The sequence below is a fragment of the Amphiura filiformis genome, chromosome 2, assembly GCF_039555335.1.
Source record: "Amphiura filiformis chromosome 2, Afil_fr2py, whole genome shotgun sequence".
NCBI classification, from domain to species: Eukaryota; Metazoa; Echinodermata; class Ophiuroidea; order Amphilepidida; family Amphiuridae; genus Amphiura; species Amphiura filiformis.
Window position 1 is genome coordinate 1,594,881 of NC_092629.1, and position 19,590 is coordinate 1,614,470.

Here is a 19,590-nt window from a genome sequence, read left to right on the forward strand (position 1 = left end):
CACCGAGTGACGTAATTTGCGTCCGTAATGCGTCTCAAACGTTGGATTCATTTTACCAATTACGACTTATAATAAGTTCACGCGCCAGTTATTGCCAATCGTGCGCGTGTCTGTCGGGACTGTGCAATGACTTACAACATTTTTATGCTTAATAAATAAACGTCCAATGCACACATTCTTATGCACTAAAAATAAATTCACGAAATTTCTCCACATATCTTCAAAATTCGTGCTCAGACGTAAGTTCTATTTGACTGTGAATAAATAAAACTTACTTGTTAGTAAAGGCAACAGGTTTCAATCAAAATGAATATTGACTTATGTCGCTAACCATGAACAGGTTTTTTTTTATTTGCTCAGTGAACGTGCTCAACTGATCACAGACTATTCATGTGACAAACAAAATTAATATTGAAAAGAAGTAATCCATGACATTGCATGTCTATGTTTTACTATATTTTTTTATTTAACGTAATGCATATTTTTGCTATGACCTTTTGAATGGACATTATTGAATATATCTAAATTTACGGTTCATAAGAAAATAAAACACTCCACCCTATACATTATTTCTTTTGCATAACTGCCGATTTCACACATGGTTAAATACGATACGTATTGTGCAGACGCGGGTAGATCGTTAAACTGGTAAGGTGTCTGAGAATTATTTGATTTTGAACTACCTATAAAGTGAAAAACATGAAAAAGCGAACTTAATCTTGCTTATGGTCACGGAGAATATCAATGTTACGTCTACTATAGCAAGTGGTTACTGCTGGATTAAGAGATCAGGAAAACAATACAGCCAAGTTGACTCGTCTGGATTTGTGAGCAGCAAAGCTTAATTATTCATACCCGCTTTGAATAAAGGCAACTTACGTTCACTGAAGGAGAAAACAACAGAGCGTAAGCCGGAATAAGGGTATCCATCCCTTCCCGGCCCAGGAAAATGGGTAGCAATAAGTACATGTCCGTTTCACGATGTCATTGGCTGCTAGTCGGTGTACTCTTAATGAGTTGTTCCAAGTTTGGGAATGCACATGGTGAGTTTATTTATGAATACTAGTAATATTTTCCTTGTAAAATATATGCCACTTTCATGTTTAGTATATACAATATGTGTTCTTTCCATTAGTAATTTGTTCTGGTGATGTTGTATATAACCACTGATTGGCCCATATGGTTGTCTCATTATAATACCTAGGTGCCTGTATAAGTTCTTGACTTGTGTCACTCCTCATGTGATAATGTTCACTTTAGTATTTTGTATATAAAAATGTTCGATATTACAATAATATCTATCTGAAAATTGTGCTCTATTCACTTATCATCATCGAAGTTGTTCACGGGAGGGAGAGAATGCCCAAGTTTTGATATGTTGGCCTTAACTAAAGTACTATGAAAAAATAAATGCAATTGCTGGGTAATTCCCTTAACTCAAAACAAGGTAGATTTACACATGTAGGTTCTTAGAAATTTTAAATACTTGTTACTACAAAGAATATAAACTCATTCTATTGTGATTCTGCAGTGCCTGTGGTATATTGATTTTATACTAGTTACATAAAGTTACAGTCTTAACATTTTTATTTCAGTACTTAAGATTGCGCTATTTAAGGTTACACAAAGAAACGTATAAAAACGTATAAAAAACGTATAAAGTTGTCTCAGCAATTAAATATCACAGTGCAAGAAATGTTGGTGCGTTGGATGTAGATTTACGAGCGTACATTATTTTTGTGTGTTTATACAATTCTTTAGAATGCGTTTTCAAATTCTTCGTTTATATCCTTTTTACGCACCATGCAAAAGAGACCAAAAACGCGTTTCATACTATTTTTCAAATGTGTGCTCCGTAAAAAACAACACCCAGTGATTACTTTCTCCTTTTTTGTATTGTGCTAAAAACAGATCAAAGAAATAATGTCACCATTTATTAGAACTAAATTATAGTAACGATTTTATTTTAGAAGCTCGTTTCTGGGAAAATTTTGGAGAATCTTGCATGAGAAAAAAAATTGTTTGTGAAATTATCGATATCTTGATCACGAGACGATAATTTAGACATCTGAATACCTACATTATTTCTCAACATTCTGCCAATTGCTATCCCATTTGATTTTCACTCCAAATTGAAGCTAGTATTGCAAAAAACGAGGGTTTTCCTACATCAGTTCGTCCAAAATTTCAGCGCCGACATGCGTGTTTATTCTAAGAGCCATTATGCGGACGCGATTGTTATCACATCTTGGTATCAAATTATAATTATACATCCGCTTCGAGGACAAGCAGTTGTGTAAGCTGGCCGACTGAATAGAGCGTTAGACGTCGAAACTATTGTTAATCGTTTTTGTGGGTTCGAGTCCTCGTGTGGCTGAATTTACGGTTTTTTCCTCTTTTCTCAATTTTATTTCTTTTTTTATTTCTTTTTTTATTGCTTTCTTTCTTTCTTTCTTTCTTTCTTTCTTTCTTTCTTTCTTTCTTTCTTTCTTTCTTTCTTTCTTTCTTTCTTTCTTTCTTTCTTTCTTTCTTTCTTTCTTTCTTTCTTTCTTTCTGTCTGTCTTCTTTATTCTTTCTTGCTCCTTTCTTTTTAGTTTTATTGGATTGATTCGCTGACTGCAGTGATTGATGGTTTTTCACTTTATATAATTCAGAAATGTGTAGGCCTGTTAAGTCTGTCTTGTTGAATATTCTTCCCAAATTCGATTTACAAATAATTGCTTTTTGATATTGTTGTTGATGTCATTCTTGTACCCTATTACATTGTAATCAGGAGAATATAGCAGCATTGATGTATTTCATCAAAGATATCAAGGCTATGTAAATTCAAAATCAACACATTTTCCAGACGGTGCAGTGGTGTAGCTTCATGGGGGCCATAGGAAGTGCCCCAATTTTAAAATTTATAAAATCCTTATGAAAATTGCCGGAAACGGTTTCGCTTGTGCCCCTCCCCGGCATCCGGCAAGTTTCATGTCTTGACCTTGGTTCGATATTCTATTATAAGTCCCGATACGCTTGTGCATTTTCTGCATGGCTGTTTCTGTTAAGAACTTACGCCCCTCTGAAATCAAGTACGTGGAAAAATTATAAGTACATACAAGTATACATTTTCAGGAAATAACACAAGAAATCCAACTAGCGCAGCATATTTCTACCAATATTGACCATTATTATTCTTGCAAGGGACATCTCATTTTTGATCTCGTGCGCTAGTTTGTAAAATTTTAGGTCTTTCAGCCAAAAATTTCTTTGCAGCTTTTGGTTTTCCGTTTGATTTCCCTAGTGAGATAGTTGTACCTTGTCTGTTTGCTAGGATCTATCAGTTTCTCCTGCTTGATCTTTACAGTTAGCAGCCTGGACAACCGATTCTTTTGTTTAGCAAGGCTCACTCAGTCATTTAATGTGGCAATACAAACGATCGAATTTGGTGTTGAAACGAGCTAAATTTTGAGTTACACCTTTTCAATGTAAAATTAATTTTCTCGGCCAAATGAAATGCAATCATTTTCATTTTTTCAGTAAATGTCAGGTCAAATTGTAGTGCTTGATACTTTTTTTTTTTTTTTTTTTTTTTTAAACTTAGGCGTGAAATTCAGTCATTTCGTGTAAGATTTTCGATTTTGATAGGCTTAAACTCTGCCCGCGAGCCTTTTCTTGGATCAACCTTTTAGCTTTTCAAAGTAATATAGTACGCTAATGAAGGATTTTTCCCAACTTTCTAACGCACATCACCGTGAGCGATATATCATAGTTTTGTCAGAATTTACGTTTTGATTTCACCATTTTTTCACCGGCTGAAATGTTTTCAAAATCAGCGCGTGAAATATAAGGCTAATAATACTAGCATTGTGGATCGATATCCCTGGGTTTAATAGGAATACCGGCATGATACAGTGTTGGCAGAACTTCAATATAGCAACGAAATTCCCAGGCCTAATAGCGCTCCTATACTGATCATGTTTATAGCACGATGAGGATATTTCATCATCACGTGAGTGATTCGGACCAATGTGTTGAAATTTGCTTCTCCTCAAAACAACTTTGCCCGAAGGCTTACATGCAATTGGGCAATATTTTAAACAAAACTTTCTTTTACAAAACATTATATTACGCTGTATGTTTTATGATCAAGCAAACTGTTTGGAACACACTTCCAAAGAAATAACCTTCGTAACGCCCCGGCGTAACGCCCCAGACTTTCGTTATTTAAACGCCAGAAATAGATTGTCCTTATAAGAACCATCAGAGATTGTTAAATTTTCTTTGTATAATAAGTAAAATTATATCCTTGATTATGTATACTTACTTAAAAGTATTAATTACAACAGTGGCCTATTAAGGAGTGTAATACACATAATCATGCATAACTCGCAAACGCAAAATCAGAATCAACTGAAATTTTGGGAGTAAGCTTTTTCCATGGATATCTACTGAAAAAGAGGATGTCATAAAAAGAGGATGCTGGGATCACGAAATACTCCTTTAAGGGGAACTGGTGGATATACCAAACAAATATAATCTCCAACATACACTAAAAATATTTTTAGTCAGTTTTGAAATCTATGAATTTTCCTGATTAATTAAAATCGTCTTTGTGTATAGCTTGAAGTTTATTTCTTGTAATTTCCTTGTTGAAAAAGAATGCACATGTACATAAGATGTAATAGAAAAAGGTATTGTAACTCTGTGAAAGAAAAGAAAGAACCGAAACAATAATAACCATGCCATTTACAAAAAACCAAAAAAAAAGAACTCAGCTTTATAATTGTGTTTGTGTCCCAGTTCTTCATATTGTGTGTGTAGTTATTTAGAGTTGCTTCTAAGGGCCGCTACAGAATCCAAGTATTCGACGTATAATATAGAATGGGACTAGAGTAAATAACGTAGATATGTTACATCAAATATTTTACGTCGAATGAAAGGTCTGTACGGTCACTAAGACTTTATTTGTTATAATCGATTACTGGTCACTGTCATTTGTTAAGTGTTTCATTTATTTATAAGCCCTGTGTGTATAATGAACTTAAACACTATAAATTGCGCACAAATAGTATCCATACACATAAAGACAAAGTAATGCATAGCCTATATGTACGTAGGCTACAGTAAAAGTAGACATTTTACTGATCCTAGCAAAACAATATAAAGACTGCACAAAAAGTAACGCAGCTGTTATAAATACGCCTATAGCGTCAGAACTAATAATTGCGTTCACCATATTTCAGCATAGAAGAAAGGACGATTTATTTACGCGCATTTTGATACCACATTTGTCCATTTTCGTTCAATATTAACAACACAGCAGTGTTTTAACGAAAAATGTCCTAATTTAAAAGTTGCAGCTATTTGTATTCATTTGTAGTCAGCGCGAAGATAAATGGAGGGTTTTACGTGTCACAATGCTTGCGTAACAACCATTGATCGCTGTAAACCGCAACTTTTAAATTCGGGTATTTTTCTTTAAAAGCACTACTGTGTTGTTAATATTGAACGACATTTGACAAATGGGGTATCAAAATGCGCGTATATAAACCATCCTTCTTTCTATGTAGAAAAATTGTGGAAACAATTATTAGATCTGAAGCGAAGCTATAGGCGTATTTATAACAGCTGCGTTTCTTTTTGTGCAGTCTTTACATTATATACAACCTTTCAAATGGCTGCATATTGTCCCATACAACATTTTGGCTAGTATATTAGAGCAAGATACCTTGCAGCCATGATGGGGTCACTGAGCAAAATTTGACATTCAAAGGCATTCCTCACAATAACATATACATGTACAGTAAAAGTGGAAATGGGCTATTCCATTTAAAATCTACACTACATTACATTAGGCAGCTCCATTTGAATGTCATACTCTCTAGTAAGAAAGATTCAACCTGGATCTTCCACAGAGGGAGGGACGTGAGTTTCAAACGGAGCTGCCTAATGTATTCATTCTATTTGAAATTCGTACTCCCCCTGTGGGAGATATTTCCAAAATTTCCACAGGGGTAGTGTGCATTTTAAATAGAATAGCCCAATTTACCTGAATTTTATTCACGCTTTGCCAATTTTGAAAAGTATCATTTGTTTTCAACTTCATGATTTTCCTTACATTGACCTAACTAAAAAAGGGAATGCGCTGTTCATTGCACATTGTTATTTTCGCGGTAGCTGATTTGACCGAAAAAATGTGAAAGACAGTAATGTGGAAATACCCATTTTACAATTTGGGTTTTTGCATTCTGAAGCAGGAATTAATATTTGGTCTTACTCAAAAACCACATATCATATATACAGTTACACATGCTTTAGTGTTGCCGTTTGAACCCACGAACGAAAAACGGTTTAGAATAATTAACATTGCGAAAAATCAACACCGCTAAAATATCCTGCTATTATTATACTTATTGCAAAAAATTATTACCATTAAAATATGCTAAATGTTTGAGGGGGAAGCTCAGTTACTGATGATTTTTCTTAAAAGACTTTACCCAGTGGTGGTTCTATATGGCATAAATTGTATTTTCCCGCCCCCAAGAAGCGTAGGTATTGAGCAAGTTAGATATAGTTATAAACCCAATTATTCAATTTCTGACTTTGCTCTGATTGGATTAGATCATGTCACAAATAAAACTCTGAACGTCAAAAAATGTAAAAAGTTCGTTTCTTGCATTAATGTTGGAATCTTGACATATTTACCTGCACAGTAAATTAGTGTTCACTTGTGCCTTTTGAAGACCCCGGGAGTCTATTCTTAATAAGAAAGTAAGCTAGACTAATATAGGCTGAGACTATTTCATGGTTCAGCAAAAAGTTAACAAATGTCTGAAAATGTCGCATGCTATCAGAGTAGGGTCTTAGTAAAGGACTGTAGTTGAACTCTATTTGTATAATTATGTTTTATACAATTATTGAACTGTTTTTGAACTGTTATTGTATATATCGTATATGTTTTGGAGACTTATTGTCTTGGTTTTTCACCGGTGTTTCCCAATGACTCTATAACTATAAAGTGTCTTTAGAACAGGTTTTTATCTTATAGGAGTGTATATTTATAAATGGTAGATTTCATATCTAAAGAATGGGTCGTAAAAAAATTGTAATTGCATCTCATTACATTGTTCATGTAGTCTTGATTTTTTTTAAAGTCATATTTATCAATTTTTAGTATCTCGATGTCAGTAGTATTGTTCAATTTATATCAAGTTATCAACATGAGTAATATTTTCCAGACGGAAGTGAATAAACTTATAGCATGAATAGGGTGCCAACAGTGCCATACCTTTTGTGAAATGCTTTGTCAACTATACATTTTTAGCGATTAAAGAACTTTATCATAAACCTATTGTGCCAGATTGTGTGGGATTTCCCCCAATGTCGCACTTTAAAATATAGTTTTTTTGCAACACTGCTTCACTAAAGTAACCTAGCCAGGTCAGTGCATTAAGTGTAAAGTGAAGAAAACTTGGGGATTTGTTGAATTGTGATGCGATCAAGCAAAATCAGTCGGAACTTGGCAATAATAAATTTTCTGTTTCTTACAGGATAGTAACAAACATTTACAAAGCTGCATTTTGCAGAAAACCCCATTGAAATTGAACAACCAGTTCCAAAGATATGAGCAATTAAAGAGTTTCCAAAACAAGAAGAAACAAAAGGAAATATTTCCTTTATTTGGCTATATCTCAAAATCAATATTTCCGAGTTCCGACTGATTTTGCTTGATCGCATTACAATTGTCAAGGTTACTGCATTAGGGTGAGCGCGAATTTATTGCCGCAGAAAATTTTGGTTTTTCCCAATGGTTCTTTATATAACATTACTTCACCAAAGCACCAAGCCACGTAATTGCATTAGTTGTATGGGTGAGAAGTGAACCAAAAGACTTGTCGCCGATAATATTGCTGAATTAAAGTGTCTTAGGGAGTGTTCATTAATACTTTGATGGGGTGGGCTGGTCTTCCTCAAATTTTTCGCTCGAAAACTTTTTTGACCCCCCTCGATGGACCGCTAAACTTTTGGACCCCCTCTTTTTTGACAGACAAAACTTTTGACCCCCCTCATATATTATCGTATAACAAACATCATACTTAATAGTGTTGTTTCCAGAGGTGTATCTGGGTCACATGTCCAGGGAGGAAATTGTTTGAAACATTACCGGTGGGACAATTGCGCATGTAATACAAGCACAAAGATTTTTTCATTTTATACTTAATTTAGATTTATCCCAAATCGGGGGTGTTTATCTGATTTTAGAGGATTTATTTGGAGGTTCATGGGCACATCGGCATAATTTGGATCCATGGCCAATATGATAGTACAAATATGTGCGAACCGGGGGGGGGGCACTCAACTTTAGAAGTGACGGGTATGTGCCTACCAGTGTCGCGAAGTAGGGGCCTATCGTGTACAAAGCTATAAGATATAAGATTTCCCAAAAAGGATCATCGGTTAGAAAATTTTAAAAAAATTGAGCAAAATTTTGAAAATTTCGGCATAATTCTGAAAAAATTGAGCAAAATTTGAAACTTTCAGCATTATTTTTTGGCATTTGCTATTCTAGAAAATCTAGAAAAAGAGGGTCATTGGGTAGCCGCAACCAAAAAAAGGGGGTCATTGGGTAGCCACAACTAAACAAAAGGGGGTTCATCGGGTATGACTTTTAAAAAAAGGGGGTCATCGGGTATAGTCGACTTCAAAAAAGGGGGCCTATTAACAGGCACATACCGTCACTTCCAAAGTTGAGTGCCCCCCCGGGTTTATTTGCAATATTTTCTTGATTTAGTTGTATTTTTCCCAATTTTTGATCAGATTGGTGCATAATTTATATGTTTGTAGCCTACTTTGTAGAGATATAAAATTCTATGATAAAAATATTTCCTCGACCAACCCAGATGTTGCCTGTTGCTGATCATCTTTAATGTTATATTAATTAATAGATATGTGTGCAGACTGTGGACTAAGTGCATCATTTTGTCAAACAACATAATTGAAAATCCAAACTTGTCCATGTTTAAAGTGATATATAGAGAGTCTCAATGCGCGCGAAGCGCGCGGGAATTTGGGGTTTTAAAGCGGAAAACTTTTTGACCCCCTTTCAAAACACCTAAAACTTTTTGGTCCCCCCCCCTCTTTAAGGTCCAAAACTTTTTGGTCCCCCTCCATTTTTACCAGCCCCCCCCTAACAATAGAAATGAGCACACAGACATTTCTTTGAAAGTTTATTTTTAGATGATTCCACTGTAATAGAATTATTGGTTTGGAAGAATATGAATGGTGCCACAAGATTTCTTGCAAATTTGCAGCTATGTTTGTTGTGTGTTTGTTTCTTGTAATGTGTTTGTTTGTTTCTTGTAATGTATGTGTTTGTTTGTTAGCTGTGGTTTGTTTGCTTGCTTGTTTGTTGGGGGTGTTTGTGTGAGTATATGTAGGGGTGTGTGCATTTACAGTATTCTTTGTGTGTGTGTGTTGATAACAGGACCAAACTTGAGAGTAATGTGCCTGTGTTCTGAACCTAATGTGTTTTGTTTGTTGGGGTGTTTGTTTGTTTGTTTGCTTGTTGGGGTGTATTTGTTTGTGTGGTTATATGTCTGTGTGGGGGTGCATGTACTCTTTGTGTGTGTGGTTAACAGGAGTTAACTTAAGAGTATTATATTATGAAACTGTAAAGCACTTAAACTTATACATTTTCTAAATAAAGTTTGTTGCTAAATGATGATTGATAGACAATTTTCACCAATCAATACTGGTCTCTAACCACCAGACTAGTGTATGCAGGCTCCAAGGTGTAGGCTTTTTGATGAAATTGATCAGTGTAACCAGTGGCAGATCAGTCCAGGAATTTGCGAAGGGAGGGGGCACCTTTGCAGCTATTGCACGATGCAGATGAGGGGAAATGTGCTCCCTGTGAAATTTTGCACTATTATTGTCATCATTGATTAAAACAAAAAGTGTACGGGTGTCCAAAACAGACGCCAAAATGGACACTTCTTTATCCATACACAGGGGGTGTCTGATAGGGAACCTTTAAAACAGACTGCCCAGTGCAAGCCATTTTGTGGATCTTTTTTATTAGGCTATTATTGTTATCATTGCTTTAAACAAAAGTATACAGGTGTCCAAAACATATACAAAATGGGCACAATGGTGGGGGGGGCATGGGCCGGTGCCCTGCCTGAAGTACTGAATATGCTACTGAGTGTAGCATATCGTCACCCTCATAACCAAAGTGCTTAAGTCATTATAATTACATGTTTCACATTTGCAATTTTGATTTTCTGAGTAATAAACCCATATTTAATCAAATTTCCAGCTGCATTCTTCATTAAATTGTTGAATTCATCTCTTTTCATTATACCATTCAGACCAATTTTATCAAAAATGAGAGTACCGTGATACAATTATTAACCAAGCAGTAATCATGGTAATGGCAAAACAGATACAGTGTTTGGCTGTGGGTGGGCAGGTCTCTCTTCATGTATCCCACAATGCAGTTCACTAGTATAACATTCAGACCAATTTTGTCAAAAATGAGAGTACCGTGATACAATTTTAAAGCAAGCAGCACTGGTAAGTAAGATTGAATAACAAAATTATATAAATTTACAGATTGATATAGGGTTATGCTGAGATATGTTGAAAGCAAAATCGTTGTTGATTTCAAACCTCAATGGAGATGCATCCATGGTGTATTTGAAGCCCGGTCCCAGCACTCCGTGCATCCGCAGGTATTCATGCTTGTCGGTGAACTGTAAAAACACCCCCTTTTGCATCTCATTTCGCGAAGTTCTTAAGGGAAAAACACCCCTTTTAGCGATTTCGCGAATTATTTGCCCTTCCACAATACCCCTATTTTCTTTTAAACGCGAATGATATTTCTAATATACACTTTTCTGGCAGAAACGTGTAGGCTGCTCGATAAAAAAATTTCAATTTCGCGAACACATGGTTTGAAAAATCACCCCTTTTTTGTGTGTTTCGCGAATCGCGTTTCTTCATCTGAAAACACCCCTTATTTCGCGAAATTTTCGACGAGCATGAATACCCACGGATGCATGGAGTGCGGGGACCAGGATTTGAAGCTGGGTGTATATGCAAATAGTTTTAATATCATAGACTTATTAATTGTATACAAAATCCTGAATGGAAATACATTTTGAAAGTCTACTAAATAATTAAAGCTTAACAAATTAAATGGATTGCTTATTCTTGCTACTCGGACAAATAGTAAACTTGTGCTAAATCACTGAAGAAATAAACAGGAATCAGGGCCTAGGCAATTTCTTTTTGTGTATATGATTCAGTGCTGGTAGACAGCCTATTTTTGATTGATTTTCTAATAAAGTAGAGGGATGTACTTATATTTGCTGTAGGAATAATTTTGATTATATAGTATTCCTTGATTGTAGAAATAAATTTTGGATAGAATCTTGTTTACGTGTGCATTTTGGAGAATGTGGCGTGATATAGTTCTTTATTATCAGATTGTATATGAGAAATGATGCAACAGTTGTTAACCGTAACCTTGAATGTAGAAATTTATTTTTTGGTAGAATCTTGTAGCTTCTTGTTGACATGTCTGCAGTTTTGGAAGCATTGCGTGATATGGTTCTTTTATTATCATATTGTATTCATGAGAAATATGTGAACCGTTAATGACATGATTTCTTTCATAAATCTTTTTTTCACATATTGAACAGGTATAGAATTTGGTAGATATGAATGTCATTGTTGTTTTAAATGTAAATAATGGAAAGGCTAATAATTATTTGGTCCCTAGATGTGATCTTGTGACGGCTCCATTTATGGCACCGATATCTTTCAGCAATGATGAATTGAATAAGTTCAGCGACACAACCTTTTAAAAATCTCCTTTTTTTGGTAAACATGGCAAGTTTAAAATTTCAGTTAATATGATCATTGTGATTTGCAACACACAGATACACATGTAATAGGTTATTGTTACCAGCATTGACGTCAACACATTCCAATGTGTATTGTTAACAAATTCAATAGTAAAATCCAAATCAAGTTTAATGCTCTGCATGCTAACCATAGGCTTCAACATGAAAAGTCTCAACATTTGAGATATTTTCTCAAAATATTAAGAGCTATTTTAAGAACCACTGAACCAATGCAGGGCTTGTTTGTACTTATTTTAATGCATTTTTCATTCTGATTCCAAATACAGTCATGAAAATGAACAATTCTGAAATTTTTGAATTAAGAAAAAAATTGAAACTTGTCGTCTGCAGTCAACACCTGAATGGAGAGAGTTAATAACATGCAAGCTTGTGCGGACACTGTGACCGGTAATAAGCATGCCTTATCCACGCAGAGTCTCCTTAAACCTTCAAAATTACAACATTGAACTAAACAAAGATGTTGTCATCTTTACCATTTGTTTAAAGGAGTATTTTATGATCCTAGCATCCTCTTTTTATTACATTTTTCAGTTGATTCTGATTTTGTGTTTGCGAGTTATGCATGATTATGTGTATTACACATACAATGTACACTAGAACGTAATTCAAATTTCATAATATTTTGATAAACGAATTAATCTGCAAGAAATATTTTGTACATAAACATTATGTACCCAGAGGTTTCCAGTGATATAAAAATCTCAACTTTTTTTGAGAAAAGTGGGGGGGATGATGCTGTGGATCACAAAATGCCCTTTAAATGAGCAGGATTCAATATAAACGTGTTGGTGTGTTAATTGCTATGACAAATACCTGTAAATGTGTTGTAGTGTGTATTGGAAGCAACACCTCCTGTACTGTGATGTGTTAAGTATGGACTTAAACATGTTGAAGTGTTAAAAAAGAGTTATCCATATGTTAACACTTGTGTTTAGAGTGTTGTTGCTTCCTTTTCAGCATGTGGGGTGCGGTGTTATTTTGTAAACAAAAAACCCAAAATGACTTTATTAAACGCCCTGGGCAGTTAATGGGACACATACAGTAATATTTTCTCCCATTGGGTTCAAAACAGGCCCAAGTGAAAGAAATCCAATCAATCCCTGGGAGTTAAAACAATTCTGCAAATAATATGTAAAAAAACAAACATTTTTCCTGGTTTATGATGACATTATATCCATCACTTGGAATTGTTGGGTGTAGGGTTGAAGGGTATTAGAGCCCATGCACCAAAATTGTACAGGGATGATCCCCAAGCCCCCTTTCCCTAAGCCTATATGCACTTTGTTTATACTGGTCAATGCCCACTTTTTCATTTTATGTATTTATTTATTTATTATTATTTTGTTCCAGTAGTTACAAGTTTGGCAATACTACTTTGCTAAAGTTATGTGCGTCATATGTTTTGTGTCTAGATAGTTTGGCATATTTTGAACTAAGGGACGCACCATTTGATACTCAGGGGGGGGGGGAGGAAGTTGGGGTTGGGGGAAGAATTTTGTTTTCACCGCCGAAGGCGGCGAAGTTTTTTTTTTTTTTTAATTTCATGCATTATACACAGTTTGGTGGGGAAAGTTTTTTTAAATTAATTTTTTTTTTAGTGTTGGTGGGGAAAGTTTTTTTTTTGCTCATGTAGTGGGTGAAGTTTTTTTTTTTTTTTTTTTTCCTACCCCCACCCTGAGAATTTAATGGTGCGTCCCTAAAGAATTTTCTGTTCCTTTTATTTCTATATACCTTCAAAAGACTGTCAGAAATCATGTGATTTCAACCAAAGCATATGGGACCGGATGACAAATTCAATTTATCGCTATAACTAATGCATTCCTTTACGCTGGTGACTTTAACGTTGAACTTGATAATGAAATCAATTTCAATACCACTAGCAATATTTAAGGGTGGTGCAATAATTATGTGTACCTGGGGGGCAAAGATTTTTGGCAGGCCAAAAGGGGGGGGGCAAGCATTTTTGGCAGGTCGAAAGGGGGGTAAAGCGATTTTTGGCAGGTCGAAAGGGGGGCAAGCAATTTTTGGCACAGATATTTTGGGCACCGTTTCTATATTACGCCCTAAAAAGCGTAGGAAAATGTTACGAACACGTTCAAGTATGCAAAATTTCCTGCTCGCTGCGCTCGCAATATATGTTAAGACAATTTAAGGTTTTAAATTCGGGTTCCCCAAAATCTTGCATGTGTAAGGGGGGGGGGGGGGAAGATTTTTGGCACATCAAAAGGGGGGGCAAAGATTTTTTGGCACGGCCAAAGGGGGGGGCAAGCGATTTTTGGCAGATCATTTTGAGAATTCACCCCCGGGGGTACACATAATTATTGCATCACCCCTAAATGTATATTCTTATTTTATTTCATAACCATGATAATATTTAAAAGTGAACAATAAAATTGTGGATTTATATTAATCTAAATGATTTAAGATGAAATACAGAACTACCATAACAAAACATATACCATGTTGTAACTGTATGCTCTTGAATTGAATCGGGGGGGCAAACATGCAAAACTTTCCACATTTTTTCATTCAAGACCAATCCCTAAACTAATATTTTCATGACCTGGTTTTACTCTACATTATGCTCAAAGAAAGGTAACAAACTGCAGTAATAAACCATTGCCAATAAAATTTCATCTGATTCAGAAAGATTTAAAGGGGGGTAACCCTGTTGGTTTTGGATATGGATTGTCTTTAAAATTACATAATAATATCAAATATCTCCCCCTTTATGCTGCTTTGTGAAAAAACGAGAGCATTTTCAGCGTAAATGTGAATAAATAGCCAAATTTGCAATCCAATACCTTGTATACGTGAATTGCATTCTGGGTAGGCATGCAACAACAACAATTCCCGTTCGTATGACGAATGCTGACATGCTGCAATGCCCGGCCCGTATTGAACGGAAAATATTTGTTTTTTTTGGTTTTTCGTACCGTTTCAGAAAAAAAGGAAACAAAATATATTTCCCCTTGCAATATGTACATTTCAAATGAATATAAAAAGTTTGGGTTAAAAATGGAGAGGAAAAACCTTCCGATACCGGGGTTTGAACCGGTACCTTCGGGTAAAAGAACGGCGCGCTAGCCAATTGAGCTATTTCACCAACTGAAATAATTAAGGAATTGTTTTAATTATATACGGCGGACCGTCTCCTCAGCACTTAGCGTAGTTCGCTTTTTTCTCTTCCCATGATCCGAAGTAATTTTTATTGTTTACAAACTGGTATACCTGTAAAAACAGCTGTGATTCATGATTTCTCCGGAAATACATCGACTTGGAGCGTCAAATTTCAGGATAGTAAAGAGAAAAATAGTATCTATTATGTGATACCAAAACCTCATCAACAATGAAAAAAATCGGGGGATGATGCTGTCGATCGGGTTACGGACCTTTAAATGTCAATCTGTGTGTTTATTCCCTCTCTAATTGGCAAGTATTCTTTAAAAAGCTTAAAAACAAAACAAAACATTATTGTTAAATTTAAATTTTGTTCCCTTTCCTGAAATATTGGGCCTAGTAGTAAACCTTACAGTAATTTTCTTGCAATTTCAACCGTGTCCAGTTGTTATATTTTCCTGTGGCAAACATCAGGATCATGTACAACAACTGAGCATTACGTACATAGAGCTATACCTCTGGTGGTTTTTATTTTTGATGAACCTTAAAATGGTCCCAGGGGGCACTCATGTAAAAAGTTATAAGCATGCGTGTGAACAAAAACTCGGGGAAAAGGGTGATATTTCTACTGCAACGTGGGTCTTAAGGGTCTCAAAATCATTGATTATAACAAATAAGGGTGTCTTTTTTGACACCATGTGTCCGTGCTAAGGGTAGTTAAATTCAATCACATTCTTACCCCCACAAATGTCTTAATAAGATAATACTGTTAATGTAGAATTTTGTTCTGATTAAGATGATATCAAATATATATTTCAAAGTAAGACGTAACTCGACTTATAGCCTAAAACATGACCCCTACTTTGCACGTAAAGTCTATGGAAAGCTATTTTGTGGTATGTACCCTTTACGATGAAGAGCTCAGTGAAGAGGCGGCGATAAAGGAGTCCCGAGAAAGTAGTTAATCACCGTAACCTTCCGAGTCCAAAATGTGTAACCCGTAACATAGTTCTTTTTTAAAAGAGCACTGAGCTAAATTGTTACAATTTATACGGATCTGAGTTAATTATTTACTTGATGCAATATAAACGAGCGTTTTAGCACCAAAAGGAAAGGACAATTATCTATTATAGAAAATTGATCAATACTATCGAAAGAACCTTTGAAGAAGTATTTTGAAAGTATTCGGTCAGACATCGAAAGTGACCCTTAATGACCTTTGACCCCGCCGAAAAAATACCACGTGTACACTAGGTGACATCAATTCATGTGTGAATATACCGTCAGTGTGCTATGTTTTCTTGGCCGATAAAATTTTTTGAAGATATTTTGTTTTATACAGGAAGTGACCCCTTAATAACCTTTGACCCCAAATAAAAAAAACACACATATACATTGGGTAAACACAATTCATGTGTCAACATACCATCACTCTCCTATGTTTTTCTTAGCTAATAAAATTTTTGAAGATATTTCGATGTATACCGGAAGTGACCCCTTAATGACATTTGACCCCAAATATGTGTACACCCCATAGACACTGGGTAATACCAATGCATGTGCGCAAGTGGCGTCACTGTCCTACGTAATTTGTGGGAGAAGATGCATTTTTAGCTGAAATCACTTTTTTGACCCCTATGACCCCTGCGTGACCTTTGACCCCACAATTTTCATGTGACATGTAGGGGCATGGTCAATGATGGTTGTGACCAAGTTAGGTCAAAATCGGTACAAGCATGTCAGTGCTAGAGCAAATCTAAAGGTTGACAGAAGAAAGGTAGACGATCTCGTAAGAAACAAAACACAGCTCTCGGCTGTGTAACTAGAGTCAACAGACGCTGATACAAGCCGCAATTTGACCCCTATAACTTGACCCCTGGGTTACGGATGGGGTCAACTGCTCTTGCATTGTGCTTAGGAGGTCATAAGAAATATTCCTGGTGAATTTCAGCTTAATCGGAACTTATACATGAATTTTGATTGACCTTTTGACCCCCTTAATGACCTTTGACCTCAATGAAAAAAAAAACTTTGTGTACACCGACAAAATGCATTGTTCCAATTTTAATTAAAAAATTCTAACATGTTTAGTTCTCGAGATAAAAATTCTTAAAATTATTCAGCTAAAAACAGGAAGTGACCCCTTAATGACCTTTGACCCCCAAAATAAAAATACCATGCATACATCAGGGAACACTTATTCATGTATGTTGGTTATATTATTCTGGTCTGTTTACAGTTTGAGATAAATATTTAAACATTTTTGATAATTTTCGTTTTTGACCGGAAGTAACCCCTTAATGACCTTTGACCCCAAAACTGTAGGCATCCTAAAGACCCTGGCTAGTAGTAATGCACGTGTGCTAATGGCGACTCTCTGCTATATAATTTGTAAAGACAGTGATTTTTTGAATATTTTTTACAAATTTTTCATACTTTTACCGGAAATGACACCTTAATGACCTTTGACCTCAATCCTTTTTAGGAAGTTTTAAGCACTGCCACATGTTGATTCATATGCATGAGTCACATGATCATTGCATGTAATTTGTGGAAGGAGTAGCATTTTTTGTGAAATCAATATTTTGGCCATAAGGTCAAGGTCAAAGGTCACAGTCAGGTCAAAGTCAAATGTAAGATTTGGCCTAGTCCAGTGGTCATTTGGATCAAGTATGGTTGAAATCTGTCGAAGCATAAGAGAGCTAGGGCGAAACGTGGCAAGTCACGCAAAATGTCACGAGTTGCCAGAAGAAGAATTGGAAGAAGACAGTACAAGCCGACGTTCGTCGTCGGCTTGTAACTAGAGTCAACAGACGCTGAATACAAGCCGCAATTTGACCCTATAACTTGACCCCTGGGTTACGGATGGGGTCAACTGCTCTTGCATTGTGCTTAGGATGTCATAAGAAATATTCCTGGTGAATTTCAGTTTAATCGGAACTTATACATGGATTTTGATTTTTTGAAAATGTTTGATTGACCATTTGACCCCTTAATGACCTTTGACCTCAATGAAAAAAACCCTTATGTACACCGACAAAATGCATTGTTGCAATTTTAATTTTAATAACATGTTCAGTTCTTGAGATAAAAATTCTTGAAGTTATTCAGCTAAAAACAGGAAGTGACCCCTTAATGACCTTTGACCCCCAAAATAAAAATACCATGCATACATCAGGGAACACTAATTCATGTATGTTGGTTATATTATTCTGGTCTGTTTATATTTTGAGATAAAAATGTTTTGAACATTTTTGATAATTTTGGTTTTTGACCGGAAGTAACCCCTTAATGACCTTTGACCCCGAAACTGTAGGCATCCTAAAGACCCTGGCTAGTAGCAATGCATGTGTGCTAATGGCGACTCTCTGCTATGTAATTTGTAAAGACAGTGAATTTTGAATATTTTTAGACTTTGACCAGAAATGACCCCTTAATGACCTTTTGACCCCTTATCTGAGCACACCCTATAGACACCGACTAAAGTCGAGTCACATGATATAACCATGTCCTCATCGCATGAAATTTGTGGAAGGAGTAGCATTTTTTTTGAAATCACATTTTTGACCATTATAGCTAGGTCAAAGGTCACAGCGAGGTCAAAGTCAAATGGAAGGTTTGGCCTAGCCCAATGGTCATTTGGGTCAACTTTGGTTGAAATCTGTCAATCCTTGCGGAGCTACATGCAGTTGATTGCGGTTGCCAGAAGAAAGAAAGAACTAGAGTCAACAGACGCTGAATACAAGCCGCAATTTGACCCTATAACTTGACCCCTGGGTTACGGATGGGGTCAACTGCTCTTGCATTGTGCTTAGGATGTCATAAGAAATATTCCTGGTGAATTTCAGCTTAATCGGAACTTATACATGGATTTTGATTTTTTGAAAATTTGTGATTGACCTTTTGACCCCCTAATGACCTTTGACCTCAATGAAAAACAAACCTAATGTACACCGACAAAATGCATTGTTCCAATTTTAATTAAAAAATTCTAACATGTTCAGTTCTTGAGATAAAAATTCTTGAAGTTATTCAGCTAAAAACAGGAAGTGACCCCTTAATGACCTTTTGACCCCAAAATAAAAATACCATGCATACATCAGGTAACACTGATTCATGTATGATGGTTATATTACTCTGGTCTGTCTACATTTTGAGACAAAAATTTTTTGAACATTTTTGATAATTTTGGTTTTTGACCGGAAGTAACCCCTTAATGACATTTGACCCCAAAACTGAAGGCATCCTAAAGACCCTGGCTAGTAACAATGCATGTGTGCTAATGGCGACTCTCTGCTATGTCATTTGTAAAGACAGTGATTTTTTTAATATTTTTTAGACTTTGACCGGAAATGACCCCTTAATGACCTTTGACCCCTTATCTGAGCACACCCTATAGACACCGACTAAAGTCGAGTCACATGATATAACCATGTCCTCATCGCATGAAATTTGTGGAAGGAGTAGCATTTTTTTTTTTTTTTACATTTTTGGCCATAAGGTCAAGGTCAAAGGTCAAAGCCAGGTCAAAGTCAAATAGATGGTTTGGTCTAGC

General features: G+C 35.7%; 1 protein-coding gene across 1 annotated transcript in view; it reads left to right on the forward strand.

The window, feature by feature from the left end:
- Window positions 1-609: 609 nt before the first annotated feature.
- Window positions 610-19,590, forward strand: part of LOC140172307 (uncharacterized) — a 73,847-nt gene continuing 54,866 nt past the window's right edge. Inside the window, exon 1 of the mRNA XM_072195546.1 lies at window positions 610-1,043. Within this exon, the coding sequence (XP_072051647.1) occupies window positions 950-1,043 (94 nt within the window). The 5' untranslated portion in view covers window positions 610-949. The remainder of the gene's footprint in view (window positions 1,044-19,590) is intronic.